This window comes from Pseudochaenichthys georgianus, chromosome 21, assembly GCF_902827115.2.
Source record: "Pseudochaenichthys georgianus chromosome 21, fPseGeo1.2, whole genome shotgun sequence".
Lineage (NCBI taxonomy): Eukaryota > Metazoa > Chordata > Actinopteri > Perciformes > Channichthyidae > Pseudochaenichthys > Pseudochaenichthys georgianus.
In genome coordinates this window covers 39,364,560-39,378,184 of record NC_047523.1, presented here as the reverse complement: position 1 = coordinate 39,378,184, position 13,625 = coordinate 39,364,560, and the positions used below count along the sequence as shown (strand labels likewise).

The 13,625-nt window shown below is 41.4% G+C and overlaps 1 protein-coding gene across 1 annotated transcript in view; it reads left to right on the top strand.

Moving 5' to 3' along the window:
* Positions 1-6,051: 6,051 nt before the first annotated feature.
* ankrd44 (ankyrin repeat domain 44) overlaps positions 6,052-13,625 on the top strand; it is a 48,415-nt gene continuing 40,841 nt past the window's right edge. The window contains exon 1 of the mRNA XM_034110039.2: positions 6,052-6,681. Within this exon, the coding sequence (XP_033965930.1) occupies positions 6,655-6,681 (27 nt within the window). The 5' untranslated portion in view covers positions 6,052-6,654. The remainder of the gene's footprint in view (positions 6,682-13,625) is intronic.

Sequence of the window (13,625 nt, the reverse complement as noted above, 5' to 3'; positions counted from 1 at the left end):
CAGAGTGTAGTAATACTCTTACAGTAAAAGTCCTGCATTCAAAATGTTACTCAAGTAGAAGTACTCGGGTCTTGTCCTTGAGTAAAAGTAGAAGTACTCAGGTCTTGTACTTGAGTAATAGTAGAAGTACTCGGGTCTTGTCCTTGAGTAAAAGTAGAAGTACTCAGGTCTTGTACTTGAGTAAAAGTAGAAGTACTCTGGTCTTGTACTTCAGTAAAAGTAGAAGTACCAGAGTGTAGGAATACACAGTAAAAGTCTTGCATTCAAAATGTTCCTCAAATAAAAGTATCATCAAAATATAGTGAAAGTAGTCATTGGTCCATTTCAGAATAATATATATGATCCATCCTTCTTCTCCCGCTTCTCCGTGGTCGGGTCTCGGGGGTATCCGTTCCAGCAGAGAGCCCCAAACGTTCCTTTCCCCTCATCAACCAGCTCTGACTGGGGGATCCCAAGGCGCTCCCAGGCCAGCGAAGAGATATAACCCCTCCACCTGGTCCTAGGTCTACCCCTTGGTCTCTTCCCAGCTGGACGTGCCTGGAACACCTCCCTAGGGAGGCGCCCAGGTGGCATCCTAACTAGGTGCCCGAACCACCTCAACTGGCTCCTTTCGGCGCGAAGGAGGAGCGGCTCAACTCCGAGTCCCTCCCTGATGACCGAACTTCTCACCTTATCCCTAAGGGAGACACCAGCCACCCTGCGGAGAAAACCCATCTCGACCGCTTGCATCCGCGATCTCGTTCTTTCGGTCATGACTATATGTTGATATATGTTTTATAATGATTGATGGTTTGACTCCAGGTGGAACTAAAGTCTGATTTAACACTTGATTATATTTCACATCATTCATCCACATCTGTGAAGTAACTAAAGGTATTAAATATGTGTGGAGTAGAAGTAGTACACCATTTACCCCTGAACTGTAGTGGAGTAGAACAAAGTAGGGTAAAATGGAAATACTAAAGTTATAAAGCATAAAAAGTGGCACAATGTTAAAACGACTTAAATTAGGGGATAAGAGCAATCGCATGGACCAAGAGTATTCTGTTCTCTATCCTTTTAAAATGGACTTTAAAGCTCCATTAGTGATCAATCTGATTGTTCCAGGAGAAGGGGAAGCATATTTAAAGACTTTTTTCCCTAGTTCTGTTCTAACTTTGGGAACCAACATCTGAATAATATCATGGGAGCGCCGGCCATATAGATCGTGTTTTTTTACACGTGCACAGAGACGAGGGAAGTTTTCTAATTTAATCAATTGTTTATTTGGTTTGTATTCATTCTATAAACTGTGATTAAGTCCATCGCAATTATCAAAGGTGACACCTTCACATTGTTTCAAACCTCAACATTATTTAGAGAATATGAGGTGGGGCGCAGTGGGTTGTGCGTTGGTGTTCGGATCAGGGGTCACAGGTTCAAACCCCACTGCAGTCAGCATGTCGTTGTGTCCCTTGCTCCTGTGGGGATTGTCCGCAGTATTGAGTATGTAATGTAATATGAAACAATAAAAGCAAAAGACTAACATCTTAACATTGGAGAAGGTCGAACCATGAAATGTGTTGGCATAAAAAATACTAAAACAAGTTCCGAATAATTCTTAGTTTGTAAAGTAACTAAAGCGTTCAATTAATTGTATTGCACTAAAAAAAAAAAAACATATTTAATTAGTCATTTCACAAACACACAGGGAGAGCAAGCTAGCATTCAATATTCATAACTGGAAACGGCTTCAGACAAACAGGAATCTTTAGGGTTAACTTGTGTTGTTAGGCAGGATCCTCCTTATCTTCCTGCAGAGACACAACAACCCGATAAACTAAGGCGTGTGCGTGTGTGTGTGTGGTGTGTGTGTGTGTGTGTGTGTGTGTGTGTGTGTGTGTGTGTGTGTGTGTGTGTGTGCGTGTGTGTGTGTGGCCTCCTTTAGCATGAACTCATTCCTCACATCATGCGCTGAACTCAGTCTGACATAATGGAGGCACATCTCTGAGTTCAGTTCAGTTTCCTGCCACAGACTGCTTGTAGAAACTGATGTGTGCTTCAAGCGGAATTAATATTCATTTATTTTAAATAAACTACATTTTTTTTAAAACAACGAAACCAAAGAAAGAAACAGAAGGATAGTGAGGGGTTCTCACCAAAAGGAGACTTACAGGTGAACATAACAATGGCATTTTGACAACTGTTTTTACAACAATCCCACTTATATTAAAAGTAACACGCGCCCACCTTATATGCAATTGTCCATTTGACTCAGAGACAGTTTCACCCATGTGGACCCCTAGGGGTACGTCGGGGTACTGCAGGTGGTACGTGAGGTTTAAAAAAAAAAAAAAAAGGTTAATTAAAAAAATACCTTGCATGATTACAAACAATAAGTTAAATAGAAAACACAATTTTATATAAAATATTCCTAGAACCACCAAGGGGGTCCTCATATAAACATGTCAAATCTGTGTATTGTATTTTATAGTTTTTCACAATATATCATTTTGTTCATTAGTTTGTTAAACATATTGAAAAACACCTTGGAAAAATCTGTTTTAAAAAAATGCCGTTATTTTCTTTCATGCATGAAGATGAACATATCCTTAGTTTGTTGTAATGCATGCACAAAGGAGTTAATAAATCACACACTGAAGGAACATCACTATATTGAAATGATTTGTATAGGCTTTTTCGATCAAAACATGTCGGGGTCGGTCAGGGGGTACCTGGCTGAGAAAATGTTTCAAAAGGGGTTACTGAAAAAAGTTTGAGAAGCACTGGCTAATAAATAAATAAAGCCTTGAATCTGTTTAAGTCTCTTACGAATATTCAAATGTATTTTTAAACATATGGGACTTCAAAAAGTAGCAATGTATTTCGTTGTGTTAAAAATAACATTTCTACCATGTGGCTAAAGACTAAATATGGTATGATACCAAAATGACCGTATGTAAGAAACTCCAAGGAGCGAAATCAAGTTTGAGATATAAAAACACAAGTTGTATACAGATATATTAAAACACTCACAAGCAAAGCTAAAGTACCTTAAATGTGTTCAGAACTTGAGTACATTAGTTTCTGTCCACCACCTCCAGTGTCACCCCTCCATCACACAGAGGAGGAATGAATGGGAGCCACTGGCAGAAGCATGCATGAGCGTTCACAGACACACAGTGGAGAAAACCTCCCCCCCCCCCACACACTGCTGCAGCCAGCTTCACGCTTTGACCCAGATTACCCTGACATAACTGGAGGAAGAGTGTGTGTGTGTGTGTGTGTGTGTGTGTGTGTGTGTGTGTGTGTGTGTGTGTGTGTGTGTGTGTGTGTGTGTGTGTGTGTGTGTGTGTGTGTGTGTGTGTGTGTGTGTGTGTGTGTGTGTGTGTGTGTGTGTGTGTGGTTGAAGCAGAGGGGAATCCTTTTTAAATAAATCACATAACTATTAATATCTCACACTGGGCTTATTCTACTTTAGCTTGTTTTAATGAGTATTAACTTCGATTTTTTAATGTATTTCAATGTGATTTTATAACGCGTTTATTTTGTACTATGTCCTAATGATTTTAATTTTTTATTGTAAAGCACTTTCAATTGCCTTGTTGTTGAAATGTGTATACAAATATATTGTGTTGCCTTCAAAACCAGAAGCTTATTCGTATACTTACTGTGTGTGTGTGTGTGTGTGTGTGTGTGTGTGTGTGTGTGTGTGTGTGTGTGTGTGTGTGTGTGTGTGTGTGTGTGTGTGTGGTCTAGCATTACTATACTTGTGGGGACCTAAATCTGTTTACACAGTCACGTGTGGGGACTCGCCTCGGACAACATGAGGGGAATCATTCATTTTAGGGTGAAGACTTGTTTGGGTTAGGGTAAGGTTTAGGTTTAGGGTAAGGGTGTCAATGTAATGCCCCCTGAAGTGATGTATACATGGTATGTGTGTGTGTGTGTGTGTGTGTGTGTGTGTGTGTGTGTGTGTGTGTGTGTGTGTGTGTGTGTGTGTTTAATAGTTTGCTCTACAGCCTGTAAAGTATTTATGGCTCAGCATTACTCACATTTGGCTGAGCCGCAGCTCCTCTGACCCGGGTCACATGTTCTGCTGCTGGGAGGCTGATTTGTTGAATGCATCAATTTATCATGTGATGATGGTATCTGTGAGAGGCTAACATGCTAACAAGCTAACATGCTGATGTTTATCTGTTTATACAACTCAGTGTAATATCTGTAACTCAGGACAAACACTATACTATATTCATCCTGGGGGAAGTCATTTGTGTGACAGTGACATTGTAATAGAAATAATTTTCACATTAGCTGATAGAGCCATATAAGAATAAAAAAGTCAGCAGAATTCATCCTATCTCTAATATATCGACTCAATTTCATACCAATAGTTGTTTAGGATATTTCAGTCTGACCTACAGTGGTGAGCTTGTGGATAAAAAGCATCTTGAAGTTTATTTTAATCTTTTCGTCTCCAAGACACAACGAGGAGCCTCTTCGGTTTCCCTCCCTTATGATCTTTGGAATGCATCTCCATGAAATATACATGGTCTGTGTGTGTGTGTGTGTGTGTGTGTGTGTGTGTGTGTGTGTGTATGTGTGTGCGTGTGTGTGTGTGTATGTGTGTGTGTGTGTGTGTGTGTGTGTGTGGGAGATCCCTCAATGAAAACATCCTCCCCTCTGTCATGAACCTTGGAGTGACCTTCACTAGCACTTTTCAATTCGACAAGCAGGTCAGCACCGTAGTCAAATCCTGCTTTTTAAAAAAATAAATAAGACTATTGGCCAAGACCAGGTCGTATTTATCTTTTAAAGACCTAGAAAGGGTTCTTAACGCCTTTGTTACCTCGAGACTGGACTACTGCCACGCTCTGTATGTGGGTGTGGACCAGGCCTCAACAGACGCCTGCAGCTGGCGCAGAACGCAGCTGCCCGTCTTCTGACTGGCCACACAAAGCGTGACCACATCACCCCCACTCTGGCCTCACTGCACTGGCTTCCAGTTCGGTTCAGAATTCATTTTAAAATCCTTGTATTTGTTATTAAAGCCGTAAATGGGCTGGCTCCGGCCTATATAGCCGAACTCCTCCATCGCGACACCCCAGCCAGAGCTTTAAGGTCTGCTGACCAGCTGCTGACTATTCCCTGTGTTTTTTATATTTCTGTTGTAAATTATTGTCTTTTATTGTGATTGTAGTAATGTGTTTTTATTACATCTACAGCACTTTGGCTCGCCCAAAAATCGCTTTTAAATGTGCTAAATAAATAAAACTTGATGTGATTTGTTTCAACCACCGTCTCGCCGTTCCCCCGTGTCCCGCCCTCTCTGTCTGTCTGTGTCTGTCTGTTTCAGTTTCGCCAGCAAGACTGCAGGTAGACCAGCTTAACTACCAGCTTCACCAGCATAGCCCAGCATGACATCCATGCTGGGCTATGCTGGTTTAGCTGGCCAGGCTGGTCTTGAACCAGCAAGACCAGCCTGGCCAGCTTGTCCAGCCTGGTAAACCAACTAAACCGTAACACCAGCTAAAACCAGCAACCATCTTAAGCTGGTCTATGCTGTTTTTTTCAGCAGGATCTTTGGAATGCGTCTCCATGAAAAATACATGGTGTGTGTGTGTGTGTGTGTGTGTGTGTGTGTGTGTGTGGGGGGGGGGGGGGGGGGAGATGACTGTGAAAAGATTGTTTTCACAGTGAATCATTATGGACGCTACATGAAGTGACACGAGCTGGAGATTGCGGACTATAATTTCCATTTGGTGACAGGAAACAACAAACAAAGCATTATTTAATACAGTTTCTTTACATTTCTTGTGATTTTGCTTGTTTTCTTTGCTCTAATTTACATAAAATCTACTTTGAATTTGACCAAATCCCTAATAAACCACAAATAATAAAAAAAGTGGTCTGACCTAATATAATTGTTTTACTATTATTATAGCGTCAATGAAAATCTAATAATTAACAAAAGGTTGTTTCAAAAGGTTGAGGGTTTTTTAATGATACAAGAACATACAATTTCCAATTTCTTTTTTTACATCATGTAGCTTTAGTGTAAAAATAATAAATAAAACACATTTTTATGCATTTTGTTGTATTCCTTCTGTTGGCTGCAGTTGTTTATACTATATATTTCCTCCCTGGTTGTCCGGAGGAGGGCAGCAGGAGGAGCTGCTTGTTGATGCTGAGGAAGCTGCTCCTCACTTCTGCATCTGAGAGGAGGAGGAAGAGGAGGAGGAGGAAGAGGCTCCAACTTCCTGTATGTCTCAGCTGAGTTCAGCCTCTCTCTCCGGGAGGCTTGTGGCTCTGCAGACCGGGGAGGAGGAGGCTTCTGTGGGGGGTGTCTGAAGGGGGAGCTCCGTGCACCAGCAGCCCGTAAATGTGGATTATTTTTGGGTTAAATCGTTCCTGCTTCACCCGCCTCGGCGCAGCAGCTTCCCCGCGGATAGAGTGAGAAGAGCCGGGTTGCTGGCCCTGGTTCTCGGCCTTCAGCACCATCACCCTCCGCCTGAGTGTGATAGAGAAGCCGCTAAAAGGCTGCAGGAGCACCGGTAGTCTGCTGCACCGACCCCCGCTGCAGAGAGACCCGGGGGGAGGACCGGAGACCCGGGGAGAGCAGAGGAGAGGAGCCGTGCATGGTGCTCCGAGCACCGGGGAGAGGAGGACCCAGAGATGGCTGTCCTCAAGCTGGCCGAGCAGGTAGAGCTGTTAGCTTAGCATCAAAACAGGCATCAGAACCACAGTCAGAATTCCTTTATTCTGCCCACAAAGGGGACATGTACGCTGTTACAGCAAAGCATAGATACAGCACGAGAAGAACATAGAACAGTATTATATAAAAAGGCATGCATATAGTATTTAAAAATGATTAGAAGTACACATTCAAGTCGATAGTCAGTAGCAGCAGTATTTCTCAAATTAAATAAGTCTAGCACTGTGGAGGGAAGTGTTGTTTATAACATTGGTAAGATTATAATTGCATTTAACGCTTCATCATCACACTTGAAATACATGTATTTGTTATGTCTTTGTGTGGATACTCTGGGAACAACTGAGAATAATCAGCATATGTATGCACTGCAGACTGAGCCTGGGATACAGTAATACAGCTGCACACACTGCACGTTAATATTGTGATTTATGTTGCCTTATATATTTTCGGTGTTCCGTTAAAATGAGGACAGCCCACTTCACTTCCTGCTCGGTCTGCTTCCGCAAAGCATCACAGCTGCACACCACAGCTGCACACCACAAATACCCTCACTTATGAAGATGCAGATGTATCTTTAAAAGTGAAAACATTCATGCAGCAGACTTCCAAACGCATGCATTTCTGATAAGATGTCATGCCAAGGAGACATATTTGAGAACCTCAAGGTCTATTTATCTCCTCTGTAGCTTTGGCTTGTGTCACATGATACTTCTCAGCAGTTTCAATCTCCCTTCTGCTCTGGAAAGACCGCACAGTGTGCACAACAAGAAACAGTTCAATCTGCTGAAACCGATGGTGTGACACAGTGTGAAGCTCCAAAGCAGCTACTAGGAATATTATTGCACATTTGTTCAATCCATTTCAAAAGTGGAATGTAAAACTGCATATCTAGCAGATCCTGATTAGATAGTATATTATTTATTTATATAATCAATGATTGCTTTGTTTCTAACATGTGAAAAAATAGTGAAAAAACTTGGATTAGACTAATTATAACTAGTAAAATACTACTCTATTGGACAAAGTCCTGTATTTCAGGTCTGCAACTAACAATTCTTTTGAAGGTGATGTCTATAAATGTCCTGTTTTGTTATTCAGAACAGATATATATTACTTTAATGTGATTCTAAACACAGAAAAGCAGGAAATCTCTGTATTTGAGAGGCGAAATAATAGCATTTTCTGGCTTATTTGCATGAAAAACAACTAAATAATTGATATTATTTGTAAAAAATCTACTTATCGATTAGTCCACTTATCAATGCAGCTGTACTGTATTTAGATAAGCAACATGTACTGGCTCCATGATAAGTAAAAGTAATCATATCAATTATTTATTTAGCATTTGTCCCCTTCAGTGTTTTTCTGTATAATAAATATGATGTTTTGGGTGCATTATGTTCTATTGGATCATCATATTTTTGTAGCTTTGTCCTGTGAGAACCACGTTTCTCTAAAAAGTCCACTTATCATGAGTTTCTCAGAAGAACAGCCCCGTGTTCAGCTTCGTGACGATGCATCTCCAGCTGATCCAAGAGGCTTTACTCAACTTATAAAAGAGGAGAATTGACCAAACATATAGAGAAACACTTCAGACATTCACCAAGCTTCGCAAACTACAGTATACTTCTCTGAGATGTCGTGGAGTTGAAGTATAACGTTGCACAAAATGGAAAGTACCTTCAAATACTTGAGTACAGTACTTGAGCTCTGCGCCCTGATTCGACGCAGCTTCTTCACTTCGTATCAGATGTGTCGTTAACTTCAAGGAAGGACAGACGTTATTTTATGAAACTGAGATGTGGGACTTCCTGTTGTTTTCTGACAGCATGCTGAGGGGTGTGATAAGTGGATGCCTCAGCTCACCGTTCGTCATGTGCTCGTCCAGAGAGGGTCACATGGAAGTCTGCTACCATGTTATAACCTTTGATATTAAATGATGCTCAGAGTGTGTCCCGTCACATGATGGTACACATGTTAGAAACACATCTTTTTGCAGCTCTGACGGTCTTTTAAAAAAAGCTAACATTTATGATTTATTTTGTTTACCTGCATTCACTCAAGTACTGCACTTTTGCACAATTCCGGGGTAATTATTTATACTTTACTTAGTATTTTCCTTATTTTGCTACTTCATGATTCTTATCCACAGTATCGTCTGAAGTGAAGAAGAGCAAAGGGAAAACATGCCCCAAATAATAACAAAGTGCATCTAAAAATCACGAGGTTTTTGTTGATTTTTAGTTATTTATATATTCCAATATGCTTACCCTAAATGAAGACATGTGTTTATGTATACATGTTATACACTAATTAGTACTTTATAAAAGTCACAGTACATTTGGTGGCACACACTGTACTTTTTCTACACTGCATGTGTTTGACAGCATAGTTTAAACGCAGATTCAGATTGTTAGCACAAGAAAAACATCTCCTTGAATGAATTGCTTTTAGTTTTAAATAAAGTCTGATTAGCTTTTGCTTAAGTAAGCATTTGAATTCAGGACAGAGTACTTCCTGATTCCTGATGTTTACATGCATGACACTGACGTGTTTCTGGGTAGGAACCTCATACATTCCGCTATACAGAAACCAGAGGAACCACAGGAAGTTGTTGACTTTTGACTTTCCGGACGCGAGTGTCTCTCAGTGGATCAGCCCGTCGACGCTTATCAGATCGTTTTCTCTCTTTCCTCCTGTTGTTTCAATGGTTTCCTCTATTGTCTCCTGTCTGATAAACACGGGTTGAAAAGTGTTTTTACTTTATGAAGCACTGCACTGTTAGGAAGTGTGTCGCTGACCCCGAGGGGAAGGAGATGAGCCGGTTAGAGCGTGGCCTCGGAGAGTGTGTGTGTGTGTGTGTGTGTGTGTGTGGCATAGCATTACTATACTTGTGGGGACCTAAATCTGTTTACACAGTCACGTGTGGGGACTCGCCTCCCTTATGGGGACAACATTGGAGGTCCCCATGATCATTAATTTTAGGGTGAAGACTTGGTTAGGTTTAGGATTAGGGTTAGGCATGTGTTGGTTATGGTTAAGCTTAGGATAAGTCTCCAGGAAATGCATGAAAGTAAATGTAATGTCCCCTGAAGTGATGTATACATGGTGTGTGTGTGTGTGTGTGTGAGAGAGCAGCTGCTTAACTTAAAGCTGTTTACAGAAGCTTCCGGAATGCAGTCTAATGCATCTTAAAACCAAGAAGGATTTATTTTCTACCATGAAACTCACTTCCTGCATGAAAACAGGAACACAATATGTTCCCCCCCAAAACAAAGAGAATGTTGTTGGAGAAGATTCTTTGTAGATAGAAATCATAAGAATAAAATGTCTGTGCAGAGAAAAGGCTTCAATGAAGGTCATGTCTCTGAAACCCGTATTTTCCATACCAGATTACAGGTATAGTAGGACGTGTGTGTGTGTGTGTGTGTGTGTGTGTGTGTGGGATAAAAAGAGAATTTAGAGCTGTTTCCAATCCTTTTTCCTTAAAGCTTCGCAAACTATCGCACCCCGTCTGACGTTAAGAGATATGTTATTGATATTTCATGTCATGCTCAATGCATAACAATAACAGTGCAGAATAAATGATACACGATACACATAACCCAACTGCAATAACTGCAGGAAGTGTGTGAAACAAGCCATTTGGATGATTTATGAGCAGATTATATCCTGCATAAAGGAGATGTTCTTTTTTTAGGAACTTTAATAATAATACATTGCATTTCAAAGCGCTTTTCCAGGTGCTCAAAGACGCTTTACAGTGGTGATAAAACATGACAAAATAGAATTTAAAAGTTATAAGAACATGATAAAATAACATTTAAAAGTTATTAGAACAGCAACACAGCATAATTCACAGATTAAAAGCCAGTCTGAAGAGGTGTGTCTTGGTCCGTGTTTTGAAAGTGGGGGGGTCAGTGCAGTCTCTGATGTGCTGTGGGAGGGAGTTCCAGAGGGTGGGGGCAGCGATGGAGAAGGCTCTGTCCCCCCAGGTTCGGAGCTTGGTTTTCTTGGGGATAGAGAGGAGGTTCGCTTCTGATGAGCGAAGGCTGCGGGAGGGGGTGTAGTGGTGGATCAGGTCGGAGAGGTAGGGGGGGGGCCTGGTTACTGAGAGCTTTGTGTGTTAGCAGAAGGATTTTGAAGTGTATTCGTTGACGGACAGGGAGCCAGTGCAGGTTTTGAAGCACGGGGTGATGTGGTCTGAGGAGGCGGGTGTGGGTGAGGAGGCGGGCAGCGCAGTTCTGGATGTATTGTAGTTTATTTAGAATTTTGGATGATGAGCCATACAGGATGCTGTTGCAGTAGTCCAGTCTTGAGCTGATACATGCGTGGATGAGGGTTTCAGCAGCCGGGAAGGAGAGTGAGGGGCGGAGGCGGGCGATGTTTTTCAGATGGAAGAAGGCGGTCCTGGTGATATGGTTTGTGTGTTTGTCGAATTTGAGCTGGCTGTCAAAGATTACTCCAAGGTTGCGAATGTGAGGAGAGGGGGTTAGAGTGGTGCTGTCAAGGGTGGGGTTGAAGTTCTGGGTGGTGTTGGTGCGGGATGGGGGTCCGATTATGATGATATCAGATTTGTCGCTGTTCAGTTGAAGGTAGTTTGTTTGCATCCAGGATTTAATTTCTGAGAGACAGTTGGTGAGTGTGGAGTGAGTTGTGGCAGTGATGGTTTTTGTGGAGATGTAGAGTTGGATGTCATCAGCGTAGCAGTGATACTGGAGGTTGTGGCGACGGATGATTTTTCCAAGGGGGAGAATATAGAGGATGAAGAGGAGGGGACCAAGCACCGAACCCTGGGGGACGCCTTGGTTCAGAGGGGCAGTGGAGGAAGTGCAGTTATTGATGTTTATTATGTGTTTTCTTATTTTACAAGAACTTCTTCTCACTGTAATTGTTTCTTATGAGGTTTGGGAGACACTGGTTGTGTTCAGGATGCACATGTATCAGAGTTTCTATGAGGACATATGCATGTGAGATCGATAATGTTTGAGATGCATTTAGATGGCACGCAGGAGTGTTGGGTTAATATTAGAAGTGTACAGAGCTGAGGTCATGATGTCACTTCCTGTTAGCTGCTGCTCCGCTAGCTGCTGTGACTCAATGCAACTTCTCCTTCAGGATTTCACTTATCTGTCTTTTCTGTAAAAGTGAAGCCTGTAGTTTCTTTCCATCCTCTGAGCACCTGAGCACTAGAACTCTTCTTGTTTTAGTTAATACTAGTTAGTGTGTTGATGCTAACAGGATTGTAACTTGGTTTTGTCCTCATCCATAAAACTCTCCATCGCGGTTCTGAATGAATTGTTCTACTTTCTTTCTGGTTGTAATAGAGAGGCGAAGTCCCGTCCTTCTACTTCCGACCCATGGGACCTTATTTCTGAAAAAGTATGTATTGAAGTCGATGGAGAGAGAAAACTTATCTTTCGATCCCGTTTGAATTGTGCCACGAATTACACATATCAATTAAAAAATAATTTCCATGTCAAAAAAGTCAGTTTGTCGTAAAACTGTTGAAATATAAGACTATGAAAAATACTCAACTAGAAAGACTACAAATCCCAGAGTCCCGGTCCCGCATGCTGGCTCTCACGGAACCGACTCACTCCCCTTGTGTGTGTGCACAGCTCTCAACACGCCCAGACTTTGAGTGATTTCCACCTCTTTTAATACTTTCCGCCTCTTTCTGAAAGAAAGAAGTGAGATGTTCCAACGTGACGGCCGTCTGGGTGTGTGGTGCGAGACGGGAGATGTAGTTCATTGAGCGGTTTCACACACAAAAAGTGTTACTTCACAGTTTTACAACACATTTTGATTTTTTGACTTGAAAATTATCTTTTAAATTGACAAACATCATATGTGTAATTCGTGGCACAATTCAATCGGGATCGAAAGATAACCTTTCTCTCTCCATTGACTTCAATGCATACTTTTAAGGTCCCATGGAGCTCCCCGGAAAGGGAGGGACTTCGCCACTCTATTTTGTCTGTCCTTCTGACAAATCATAACTTTTGGCTTGCTAACTTCTAAGACTTGTTATGGGGAATTGTGTTTATTGGTAAATACAATAAAACATACAGTGGATATTGTGGATATAGTCCCTAAATATAAAGATATAAAGAAAGCCACACTGTTGCGTATGAAGTTAGCTATAATCAAAGGGGCCGTTTTAAAGCTCGAAGTCCAAAGAAACGTATTAAACTTTGATTTTAAGACCGTTGTAGACACAATTTGGCCAACTAATATTGGCAGATATGCAAAAGGAAATGGTCGCCTATTGAATTGCACACATACAGGCTGAATCTTTATGACCATATATTTGATTGGGTGGATAATATATTTAGTCATGTCGTGTTTTTGATTAAACGTTGCTCAGTAATTCCTGTTCATTTTAATCTCTGTCATGGCAACGTTTATTTCTCAAATGAGAACTACACCAGCCCCGAGGGAATTCTTATTATAGTTTTAAAAATCTTTGATAGAGTATAGCCAAATACTGTCTGATATTTCTAGTCTTCTTAAATATTTATCGGCCTTGTTCGGTCTGTAAGTGCTGGAATGAGTTTGAGCAAATCTTCCCATAGATGCTCCCTAAATCTCTTTTCCTTTTCTCTTGCCAGCACCAGTCTCCCCCCGGCTCTCACACACACTCTGCTGCCAGCTGAGTGTTAATGTGTGTGTGTGTGTGTGAGAATGTGTGTGTGTGAATGTGTGTGTGCAGCACTTAGAGAGAAAGCATAGCTAAAAGAGAACATATGCTGCCAAGCGTCAGCTGCTTCTTTAAAGACACAGTCCCCCACTTTTCTACTCTCTCTACCCTAAATGTGATTCCTTTCTCATCTTAAAGAAGCCATATTGTGCTTGTTCTGGTTTTTCATTCCCTGTAGTTTGTTATAGAGGTTTTGTGTGTCATTTTGAACATCAGCAGGAGAGGACT